General features: G+C 37.8%; 1 protein-coding gene across 1 annotated transcript in view; it reads left to right on the top strand.

The window, feature by feature from the left end:
* The window catches only part of LOC122817288 (medium-chain acyl-CoA ligase ACSF2, mitochondrial-like), a 1,483,010-nt gene that overhangs the window by 829,024 nt on the left and 641,325 nt on the right, over nt 1-12,661 (top strand). Inside the window, exon 8 of the mRNA XM_044090514.1 lies at nt 1,752-1,900. Coding sequence (XP_043946449.1) covers nt 1,752-1,900 — 149 coding nt within the window. The remainder of the gene's footprint in view (nt 1-1,751; nt 1,901-12,661) is intronic.

Genomic DNA, 12,661 nt, shown 5'->3' on the forward strand with positions numbered 1-12,661 from the left:
AATGCACACACTCACTCACTCAAACAAACATGGACACCTTCTAGAAATTTGGAGAATACCAAGTCACCTACTGCATGCCTTTGGGAGGAGATAGGAAACTTATGCATCCAGAGAAAATCTATGCAGATGCAAGGAGGACATGCAGACTCCACACAGAAGGCATCTGAGGTAAGAATCAAACCAGAGAACCTCTTACTGTGACTTGTCAAATCTACTGACTGTGCTACTCTGCTTCTTATCTCAAAAACATGTCACCTTTAATAACTCCATCTCACAATATGAGGCTCAAAATGTAGCTTACAAACATGTGGATCATTTTTGGGAATGAAATAATGGATGCCTCATTCATTCCTTACCTTAACAAGGAAATTTTAATGCCATAAATTAGGATGAGGTTTGTTTAATATAGACCACTTTGATACACTCCCAGAGAAGACACCATTTAATCAAAAACGCTATTTCAAAGAAAGGACATCTTATAAGCTTTGTAAGAAGGCAGTGCTCGCACCATCTGTGTGGCACTACACCATTGTCCTGCATACACTATTACATAAAACTAGCTTTTAGATTACTATGTCTAACAGAAAAGACATATATTTGGTAACGTTAGCCATTTAGAGTTGTCAGCTGTTTGCTGACAGAGTTAACAGCTTAGGTATCTACAGCTGATAAAAGGAGCCATTTGAGTAGTAGCCACCACTTCCCCATTTTGAAAAGGTCAGCTGAGGTAGTTTGGGTATCTTGTAAGGAGTCTTCTGGGAGCCCTCCATGGGAGATATGCCAAGCATATTCAGGTTTAATTTCTTCAAGTCTTTTGGGTTTCTAATACCATGATGGGAATAAACCCCATTCCTAAGTCAAAGGATGATTAAAGTTCATGAAATTAGTATTGTTTCAATCTTTGATGTTAGCTAAAAGTGCTCTTCACACCTACCACAACGTGCCCAGAATTGACCCCTGTAAATCATACACAGTTACAAGTATCGATAATATATCTATATACAACTATAAATAATTTTTTATGAGATCCATTCATCTAGTACTATTTGGAACTGTCTGTGTGTCCGTCTTCTACATTGCCCTCATTTCTGCCTGCATACCCTGTTATTTTATAACTTGTGTCTCTCTTTTTTTTTTAGTCTGAGTTCCACAGCAGCATGCTGCAGTGAAGTGTCAGACTTGTTTTTCAGTGGGCATTACCTGTAGATTAACACCCTGCTCGAGAATGTTCATTCTTCAATCAGGGTGCAATCTACAGGTCACCTATTCTCTAAAATAAAAGTAATGTCCCTCACAACATGGTCTGTTCCTCAACATGCAAAGGGAGTTTTTCAGAAGCAGAAGAAACCATCGATAAGACAGCTATCTCAAAAATCTGTAACTGGATGTCAGTTTGTCGTCTGTTGCAATCATTGTTTCACATTACAGTCTGTTTTCAGCTACCAACTCCTGCACACAAAAGCATACAATATGTTATCAGTCATACCGATATATGCATGTCCAATTACTTGGCATTTCCTTTTGTAAAACATTTTTTGTCTAGGCTAATGCACCTGAGTCTGGATTTTATGTATCCAGCTTTTTTGAAAGGCTTTTAAAATAAACATACCTTGAAACAGCATACACACATCACTGACAACTGTTTATTGAGTTCTCTTATCATATGTCTGATATAAATGCATCTACAATGAATTATCTGACCTTTTTCTTGCACAGTTCTTATACATTTATGTCTTTTTGACTTTTCCTAGGTTACCCGCATCTGTTTATTAGCTCCCATGTATCACTGCTTTGGAACAGTGCTTGGATGCATGACCATGCCCATCTTTGGCAGTACTATTGTTTATTCATCTCCGTCATTTGATGGGAGGGCAGCACTGGAAGCCATCAGTAAAGAAAAGTAAGTATCCTACCAGAGACTGGTGATAAGTAACTACAAAGAATGTCTATAAATCTATGAAAAAAGCCACTCTATGGGAAACACAAGCCTAACACCAGTGAATACAAAGAGAAAGAGTCATTCTGTGGTGAATGGATGCAATGAAAAAACCTTCAAACTGGGTATGCTTGCACGAGTTAGCTCCATAGAGGTTGGAGGTCGCTATTTACCATTTTTCTAGTGGTAAAAGTGTTCATTCAGGAAGGCTTCCAAGGAAGATGGCTTCAAAAATAAAAACACAGTGGTGGGAGGATACATGTGAAAAATCATTAATTGTGATTGTGCGGAAAGAAACCATTCCCTGACTGCAAGCAAACTTACCTACAAAAAGCTACAATAGATGAGTTCTACAATGTCAAGCACATGCAAGTGCTAATCTTATGAAGTGGTGAAAGGTGGCAATTTGTCAGTTTTCTTCATGGCAAGTTGATGTTAATATATGGAACACTATCACAGTGAAGGACCTTTCAAGCAGAAGTAATTTATCCAGTATCAGCAATAGTTATGTTTCACCTAATGTGGTATAATCCAACAGCACAATGAAAATCCTCGGTGATAAGTAGCAAAACATTATAGTTTTTAAACATATTTTGATTTACTAGGCAATAGTGGTGGATAATATTAGCAACAATGAAAGGCTTTCATATAAGAGACATACAGAAATGAAAAAGTGTGGTAGGACCCTTTAACTAGTACTAACAAATGTGGCCCTGATACCTGTGAATAAACACCTGAAATCACTGGTTAACACACACTACAACTAAAATACTTCTTAGTGGTAATTAGTTATAATCGCTGGCTAACAGATGATGCATAGAGGGTGTTCTGATAGGTCTTAATAGGAGCATCATAGAGTGCTGGGCAGCCATATTAATACTGATGTTACAATCGTAGTATCATCTAATGGCAAAAGTAGGGATTGCTATTGCCCAGCATAAGCCTCAACTATCCCTGGTTTTACAGACTGTTCCTGATTTTCTGATAAATCATTGAAGATTACAGTCAGTCAGTAATGGCAGAGATTAAAGTTTCACAAATGTATGTATTTTCACAAATGTATAACCTGTTGTTATATTATCTTGTTAAGTGCATTAGAGTAATATTTAAAATATGTCCCTTATTGTGAAGCCTTTTTCACCATTATTTTGACTTTATTGCTGATTCTTGAACAAAGAAGATAAGAGCTATGTTGTCCAGCACTGATAAGAAGGTACTGTGCTAGCTCCCATTAATGTGACATTATCAAGTCAATACTTTGAACTACTAACAGGCTGTAAGGGTTGCCATTAACAAAAGTGAGACAACAGTGGCAGTGCCTTGAAATGCACAAGGTCTACATTGAGCACAAATGCTAAGATTTTCATAAACATATACCAAATGGTTTTGCAGTATAAGCAATATAAGTCAAAAGAGAAGCAAAATACAGGTTTTATATTTTTGGGGAATGTCTTTATGCCACAGTTGAATACTGAGCTAGAAAATAACAAACCTGTGATCTACAGCAGCTATTGCTTGATTTATACTGGTGCCATGTTTAAAGTACAAACTAGGATAAGAAAAATAAAAGAAATTCCCAAATAATTACTTTAAAGAAAGGAGTTAGGGGCAGATTGATAACCACATAGCCAGGTTTTAAAGAATAACATTGCTTTGTATATCCCATAATGAAATGCATGATGAAAGATGATTACACCTTCTAATGGTGACATTATGGAGCCTTATAATAGTGAAAAACAGTTGTCATGTCCACTGTGTGACAATGTTGCTCTATTACTGATATGCTAGCATGGTATTAATTATACAGATGAGAAAATGCAGTAGTAAACTTGGGTTCCTATTACGTGATCGAAGTTTTGACTTCGAACACGGCAATATCGAACTTGTCTGTTCAAAGTTTCAAAACTTCAAACACGACAAAAAATGAATAAATAAATAAATAATGCAATAGTAAACAAACTGTTGCAAGCAGGGGGGCAAGCCCCCCTCCACACCCCCACTCTTTAAATATACCAACTCCGAGATCGCACTACAATGCAGTAAAGGGAAATATTCCCTTTCTGCACTATAGTGTGGTCTCGGAGTTGGTATATTTAAAGAGTGGGGGGGGTGTGGGGGTTCAGGGGGTTTGCACCCTGCTTGCAACAGTTAGTTTACTGTTGCATCTTTTATTTATATTTTTTCTGTATTCAAACTTCAGCAAGTTCGACTATACGGTTTCGACCATATAGGGTTCGAACTTGTTGAAGTTCGAAAACGTTAATAGGAACCTGTAAACTTCTGTTATAGGATATACATTAGAGACAATGCCCACTAGTGGTAAGGAATAACAATGGCAGCATTCTGCACTTGATGATAGCCAGCAAGTGTACCTCTAAATGACTGTTCCAATTATGACCACCAGTGGTGATTAGATAAACTAATGTATTCCTGCAGATGAAGAGTCTGCTATGACACCCATATTACTAGTGCTGATGACAGCTGTGGTTAGAATCATCTACTGGCAAGAGTTTGGAATGGGATTGTCTTAATGTGAGTGTAATATAGGAGCTCTGTACAGGGGTGCTGCTTACAGAGGGGAGTACTTCTAACAATTAGATTCTGATGCCAGCTTCTTCTGGTGTGGAATGAATGTGGTGGCAAAACCTTTAAAAGTTCAATTAATATATTATTATCATAGTGTTGCTTTACAGAAGTCCAGTCTAGAACATCATTATGATATTCACAACACCTTACAGCACTGCCATAAAAAGGTTTGGTGAACAGGCAACAAATCATAGAGAGTACCAAACCTTAAAAATAAGAAAAATTGATAGCTTGATTATGATCCTTAATAGACAGCTTATAAACTGCCAGTCTGTTCTATTATTTTCAAAATGAATTTGACAGTTTGCCAGTTTATAGACTGACTATAAGCAATTGTACTTGTGATCTCTTAAGTGACAGTTTGTAAGCTGTCACACTTTTTTTTGTATAACATGGGGGAAAGGGCTACCAAATTTCCTAGCTGAAGCTCTGTATACAAGTTTCTAGATTATGTAAGTCTTTGCATGATGAATTGCATCTGGTGCTGATAAAATCCCAAAAAGCAGTCTCAAAAATCCATGTCCACCCAAGGCCATGTACACGTGCATCATCCAGATGGATCTGTCCAAATCCTTGGTTTGCATTCAAGGCCCAAAAGGAAATTTGTGTGGGGCATAGTAGCAACTACTTCTCCAGCAGTCTGTAAATTGCAGTGCTCCATCCTAATCCTTTGTTTTGATCTTACAGGTCAGTTTAAATCCTGCCTTTATCTTTACCCACAATGCAGACTACCTGCACTTCTTAAAGGAATAGTACATGCTTATAAAGTATTTCTATGCAGAAGTGGCTTCTCCCCCAGTTACTGCTGAGTTTTAGCCTGAGTTCAATCTTTTTCTATAAACACAGCATTGTCCTCTTCCCTGGCTGAGTTTCCTCACTTAGTTCCCAATGAAACAGTTAAAGTCACATACGTGGGCCTTCCAGTCTACATTACTCTGAAGCAACAAAATCATAGCACCTGTCATAGTACCTTCTTTTTCCGAAGACCACACATCTTGTCACTTCTGGCTTCAACAAACTCATAGACAGTCTTGTTCTAGAAAACTTCAGCCACTTTTTGATCCAGTTTTGTGAAATTATTTTGCTATGATTTTTTTTTTAGATCTTAACAGTTCCACTAGGCCATACGATGCTGTTGTTTTGCATTAAGTTCCTAGGCAGTTTAACTCCATTAACCCTTCTGAGTCTATTCCAGGGCAAGCTTTTCACTAATCCATTCCTTCATGCTATATATCTTCCTCCCAGATGAGAACCCTGGGAGTGTGTATTGGCAGACACTGGGGAAGGGGATGTAAGAAGCCAGTAGCACTGCCATGGACTATTTTATCCCTATTGGCAACAGTGCAGAAAAATGGCTATATAGCCACATACATAAGGTGATTTACAGGCTCTTCTCCCAGTGTTGGCTGAATCATTTTAAAGAAGTATGGTCAGAAATGAGCCAGAAGGTCCAACCATGGAAGGAGTGTTGTAGGATTTGTGAAGGCCCACTTCACCACCAAGCATCCTTATTCTATAACAAAACATAAATCATTCATGTTAGACAAAGTTTTGCTTGTAATAAATCAAACATTTTCTTCCTCATCTGCAACCATTGTGATATCAGTTCTGCCTGATTAAGATATAAAGTACTTTTCTAGACAATAAACTTTTGTTTACGGGGGTGTTACCAGGAGTGAGTTTTCACAAAGAACTATTTGCAACCAAGAAAATCCCTTATCTGTCTAATTATTCCATTTTGCCAAGTTATGGCACCAAAATGGGAATGTGACTACTGTGCAAATGTAACTTCTGTGAGTCCCATATCTGCAGAATAGTTTCAATTAAAATCTACATTCAGTAAAATTAACTTTGCCATTTGCCAAGTGTTGTGTGGCACAGTTAATATAAATAAGTCATATGTGTTTTCCTGTCTGCAAAAGAAAAGGTCTGTTTGCATAGATTTTAGTATAATCCTTTAAAAAAGTTTGGGACTCTCTAAAGTTACATTCAGTGAGATGACATGAATCCACCAGCCCCTAGTTAAATCTTTTAGAGGCAGAAGCATAGCTGGCATAATCAGCACCCTATGCCTGTACCATGAACTAGCACCTTAACCTTCTGCTCTTCCAATAAGGAGCAAAAATAAAATAAAAGAAAGTACTTCACTATTAGTGATTGGAGTATTACATACAGTTAGATCGCCACAAGCTCTTCTGTTGAAGAGCAAAAAAGAAAAGGAAAAAAGAAAAAAAGCACATCACTGTAATAAGCCAATCACTAAATTGAAGCGATTGGCTTATTACAGTTAGATCCACACACCCTAGCTCTTCCAAAAAAAGCACTTTACTGTAATAAGCCAATCACTGTATTGCAGCAATCAACATATTACACTTACATCTACCCCCCAGTTCTTCCACTGTAGAGCAAAAAAAGGCCATATTTTACTGGCATACCAACTAGGTAGCCAGATGCTTTACATTACATGCCCTGCCCCTGCCATTCAGGTCTCAATTCTGTGTCCTTCTCCAACCCTCCTTCAGCACAAAACAACTCTTCTTTTAAGCTGCATCAAACAATTGCTACAGTCCAAACAGACAGAGTATAAACTGCCTGCATGGAGTGGTACGGCAATCATGTTTTTTTACTTTTAAACTGTAGCAAGCCACAGTTAAGACCACACTTGGAGTGCTTTAGTGCTGATGTTTGACTGCAAATGCAACACTACCTTTTAAAAGCCTGTATTGCATTAAAGAGAAAAGAGATCTGGATTGGCTGATCAAACTCCTTCCAACACTTTGGGCCTAGGGTATTTGTCCCTCTCACCCCTGCCCCAGCTACACTACTGGTGAGAGGGACAGTCAAGGTAGCAAAATGGGTTATGAACCTCCAGTCACTGACTGAGGCCAGTCTTGGAAAGCTTTCAATTTTTGTCATCTGTAGCTTCACCAGACCTCCACTGACAATGTACTTAAGATTTATTTTATTTTATTTTATTTTACATTTGTTGACCGGGCTAGTCCAGCTGGATTAATGTCCATTTTCAGTGGAGGCCCGGGGAGAAAAGCTCCTGAGGTTAGATACAATATTGGAAATACATAAGAAGACATAGTACAAGTGTAATTATACAAAGATAAAAATGTAAAAAAAAATGAACATACAAATATTATAGATTTTAACTTATCAGAACAATCCTAGCAAAACAATATAATAAGGTATGAGATCATAAAGTATATAAAAGGTAGTTTTGAACCATGGTAGATAATACACAAACTTTTTTTTTTTATGCTAAAAAGAGATATGTAATATTTACAATAAATAGGGGTAATATATCAGTTGAAGTAGAAGATAAAATCCAAGTGGATAAGAAAAGTTTATGATAGAGTTAAAGATGCCAACAGGCTAGTCTGGGTTGGTACAAGAGCAAAGCCAGAATTTGTTAAGATGTATTAAAAGTTGTTTTTTAAATAGTGGAAGAGTATGCAAAGAGGACAGATCAGATGGAAGATTATTCCATATTTTACCTACTGAGTTAGACAAAAGGCAGTTGCCTGCAGAGTTCATAGTTTTGGTAATATTAACAAGTAATTTGTCAGAGGAACGTAGTTGTTTCAGGTTGATATAGGGAGTCAAGAGTTTGGAAAGAGCTGGTGTTTTAGAAGGTTGGTATAGAATTTTGTGTGCAATTAAGAGTTGTTGAAAAATAAGTTTATTAGGGAGTTCCAGCCAGTGTAGTTGTTGTAGGTTTAGACAGTGGTGAGCTCTAAATTGTGATGTGGTGGCAAAGCGGGCAATATTGTGGTAAGATGTAGTGAGTTTCTTAAGGTTGCTTTTAGATAGATTAGTGTAAATAGGAGATGCATACAAAAGGGTAGAAATAAGATGTGTTTGGGCTAGGGTTATCTTAGTTTCAGGTGTGAGGAAGGACTTTATTCTGTATAGGGATCCAATCTTTTTATTAAGGGCTTTTATTGTGTTGTTGATGTGACAATCAAAGTTAAGATTATTATCAATAGTAACACCAAGAAGTTTAGTTGAGGAGTCAGGAGAAATTATGGTGTCATCAGTTGCAGTAATACAGAAGTTTATCAAAGTAGATTTACGGGTAGGTGAAAAAAGTAATAATTTAGTTTTTTTGGGGTTAAGGAGTAGACAGCGATTGGTGAACCACTGTTCAACAGTTGAGAAGGCTGATTGTGTTTGAAACTGGAGTTCTGTTTGAGAAGAGGCAGTGCAAATTATAGTGGAATCATCTGCATATTGTATGCAGGTAGTATTAGGTATAGATGATTGAAGGTCATTAATAAAGATGGAAAATAAAAGTGGGCCTAGGATAGACCCTTGAGGAACTCCTAAAGAGATAGGGAGGAGAGCAGAGAGAGAATTTTTCCAGAGTACGGCTTGCTGACGATTTTCAAGATAGGAAGAAAACCAGGTTAGGGAAGAGGGCTCCAGGGCAAGAGATTTTAGTGTGTGCAGAAGAAGTGTATGATTTACCATATCAAAGGCTTTTGATAGGTCTATGAAAAGAGAAGATGTAAGATTATTGTTATTACGGTTTAAGTTTATTGTGTTGGTGAAGGAGAGAAGAGCTGTGGTAGTACTGTGAGCAGGTCTGAAACCATGCTGAGTGTCTGCCAGAAGGCTATTATTGAGGAGATGGTTGAGTAGTTGTTTATGTATGCATTTTTCCATGATTTTAGCTAAGGGGAATAAAAGTGCTATGGGACGATAGTTGGAGAAGTCGTAAGATTTGCCTCCTTTATGGAGGGGAATGATATGTGATACTTTCCAGATTGCTGGGAAATTACTTTCTTTTATTGATCTGTTTATTAAGATAGAGACAGGGTAAGCAATGGCTTTTGCTGCTAGTTGCAGGAATTCAGCAGGAAGCTTATCAGCGGAAGGGTGGTAGGTTTAAGTTTTTGGATAAGAGATTGTATATAGGAGGTAGATACAGGTTGTAGTTGAAGGGGAGGAATGGTATTTATTAAGGTATTTGGAGGTAGTTGAGAAGTATCAGGAGATAGTTGGTTGGCTAGAATTTGTATAGAATTGGTGAAGAAGGAATTAAAGTTATTGGCTGTTAGTGTGGGATTATCAGGGTCAGAATCCTGAGGGTTGGGTGTAATTATTTGGCCGGGGGTCAGCAGACTATTGATGCTGGACCAGAATTTTTTGGGTTCCTTTTTGGTAGTTTTTTGAAGTTGAAAGTAATAGTTCTTTTTGTCTGTAAGAATGGCTTTTTTTGTACTGTTTCTAAGCTCTCTAAACCTTTGGTGGTCTATTTGACTTTTGGTGGAGCGCCATTTATGCCAAGATTTATTTCTGAGGGTGATTTTATGCTTAGTATTTGTGGTTAGCCAGGGAGCAGTTTTAGTTTTAGTTCTAATGGTTCGACTTGGGGCGTGTTGATTAAGAATTGCTAAGAATGTTGAGTTGAAGTGTTCCACTGCTTTGTTGAGTGGGAGATGTTTTAGAGGGGCCCAATGACATTGGAAAAGTTCAGCTTGAAACCGATCAGGGTTAAAATGTTTCTTTGAATGAAGGGTTCTAAAGGTTGTGGGTAAGGTTAAGTTGGTTTTGCTTCTAATTATATAGGTTAGTGAGTGGTCACTAAGGTCGTCAGGAAGAATACCTGTTTGGTAGGTTTGCAGGGGGTATTAGTGAGGATCCAGTCTAAGGTAGAAGCTTTATTGTTTATTTTATTGGTTCTAGTGGGAGTATTGATAAGTTGTTTGAAGCCAAAGAGGTTGATATGTGAGGTAGGGTAAGCATTGTTACAGGAATGCCAATCTATATTAAAGTCACCAAGGACTAGTGTTTCTTGTGGAAGTTTGATAGAGAGTTGGTAGAGTATATCTTCAAGGGTATTGATGTTATTTCCAGGGGAGATATGCACAGATGATGTTAATGGCTTTATTGGTATTGATTTGTATTTTAGAGCTAATTACTTCAGCATAATTATTTTGAGTAAGAGTTAGGTCTAGAGGAATCAGTTTAAGTTTCGCTTTATACAGTATGTCTACACGCCTCCTTTCCTATTAGTGCGATCAAACCTAATAATGCTATAACCAGGTGGGGTAATTTCGATGTCTTTAATTGAGGGTTTTAACCAAGTTTCTGATAGGCATAAAATATCAAATTTCTCAGTTTCAAGAAGGGCATGGAGTTGAGTAATTTTGTTACAGATACTACATTACATTAAGATGGGCAATAGACAAAGAGTTGGAAGGTTTAGAGTAAGAGAGGGATAAAGGTTTAGTTAGGTTTTGTTCTATGTTGGTTGTAATATGATGTGGACCAGGATTGGGGTGAATATCACCATCTTGTAGTAAGTGGAGAAGAGTAGGATATATCTTTGGTTTAAGATTATAGTGAATGTCATTTTTTTTTTGGTATAGGTTTTTCTGAACTTGCAGTGTACTAATCTGTGATATTTGGCTAGAAGGTAGATGGACTGAGAGGGTGAATGCAAATAGGATGAAGATAAAGATGTTGTTAATGTGGAGGTACTTTTAGAGGGCAGTGGAGTAGAGAGAGTCTGAGAGTATTCGTAAGAAGTTATGATGTAGGAAGTTACAAGAGATGATAACAATAGTAAAAAGATGAGTAGTCTTAGTAAAGCAGGTATAGATAGTGTGGGCATAGTGGTATCAAAGGAGTTATGCAGAGAAGTAGGAGGAAGTGAGATGAAGTAAAGTTTAAAGAAAGAAATTAGAAATTAAAGAGGGTGGGGTAGGAGGTAGGGATATAATGTGGTAGGAATAGTGTGTAAAAAAGGGGAGGGGGAGTAATTATGAGAAGAGAAGGTGTAATGAACTCAGAGAGTTGTGTAGAGATTTGATTGGATAGGAGGTTTAAAGGGGTGTGTTCCTATTAGAGATAAAGGTAGGACCCCTGGGGGTGGGTGGGAATTGGGGGAGGGTGGGGAGCGGAGTGAGGCCGCAGGGCGAACGGAGCGGGAAGAGAAAAGGTCCAGGAGAAAAACAATCAGTGAAGTGCTCAGAAAGAAGGTAAGTAAGGCAAGGGGAAGTAAATATATTTGGTGTCAAGAGGTAGGAGCAAGTAGAAGCTAGAAGTATCAGAGCAAGTGGAAAGAGAAAAGTGGAACAGAAAGGGGCTGACAGTAGGTAAGATAGAGAGTTTGCTAGGTAGAGGAGGTTTCCAGAGGAAAAACCCTAGTAGTAGGGGCCACCTAATGACCACAGGGGATATGTCAATACTTGCTGCTTACAAGGCTTATGATTTAAAGCGAGAGGCAAGTAGCTAGGGATATTATTGGCAAATATATGATCAGTTGGTTGAGAGGAGGGGGGGGGGTTAGTTGCTGGCTGCTGGCAGTGCTGACCTTGGGTTTTACAACTTCACTGGGAAAAAATACAAAGATTAAGAAGAGCAGGAGCTCTAGGTCATACTTTCTATTATTTTTTCACGTGTAGGCTCCACAGGGTGGGATAACTTTTGTTCCTTAAATTAGGTGAGGAGAGTAGCAGGTTTGGATGGGATGCAAGAACCCAGACCTAAAGGTGGTCAGGAGGGTTTTACTGCTGAGAAAAGAAGGAGAGAAAGGAGATACTTTAGATTTAGAACAAGCACAGTCTACAGAAGGCACTACTATAAAATACACATAGCATATACATGATTAAAAAACTCAGAGTTCAGCAACAGTTCTAATTGAAGTTAGTGCAGGCAGGATCACAGCAATGAAATACATTTAACATTATCATGTAAAAAACTCAGAGATCCACAACAGTTCTAGTAAAAGTTAGTTCAGGCAAAAGCAGAATAAAACATTTATACTGTCTAAAGCAGCAGTTGAGAATTGATATGACATATCTGAGCAGACCAGAAAGTTTCAGTTAAACATAGATACAACATCAAAAGCAAGGCTAAATTCCTCAGATTACACTAAAATACTAGATATTGAGTCAAAAAGCAATAAAAGTAAGTTAGACTATTAGATTAAGCTTCACAAATTATAGTAAGTGGGGTTGTGATAAGCCTCTGTAAGACCTAAATGCAGTGACTAAGGGTTCAGTTGAGCTAAAGGTGTTACTGTTAAAATCATATATAATCACCGATCAGTACACCAAGGATATATAGATCACTAGGTGCCTTTATTTTAAAGAGAATGTCTTATACACTAAGCGAGCCTTA

Source organism: Protopterus annectens, chromosome 12.part0, assembly GCF_019279795.1.
Source record: "Protopterus annectens isolate FY-2018-M chromosome 12.part0, PAN1.0, whole genome shotgun sequence".
NCBI classification, from domain to species: Eukaryota; Metazoa; Chordata; order Ceratodontiformes; family Protopteridae; genus Protopterus; species Protopterus annectens.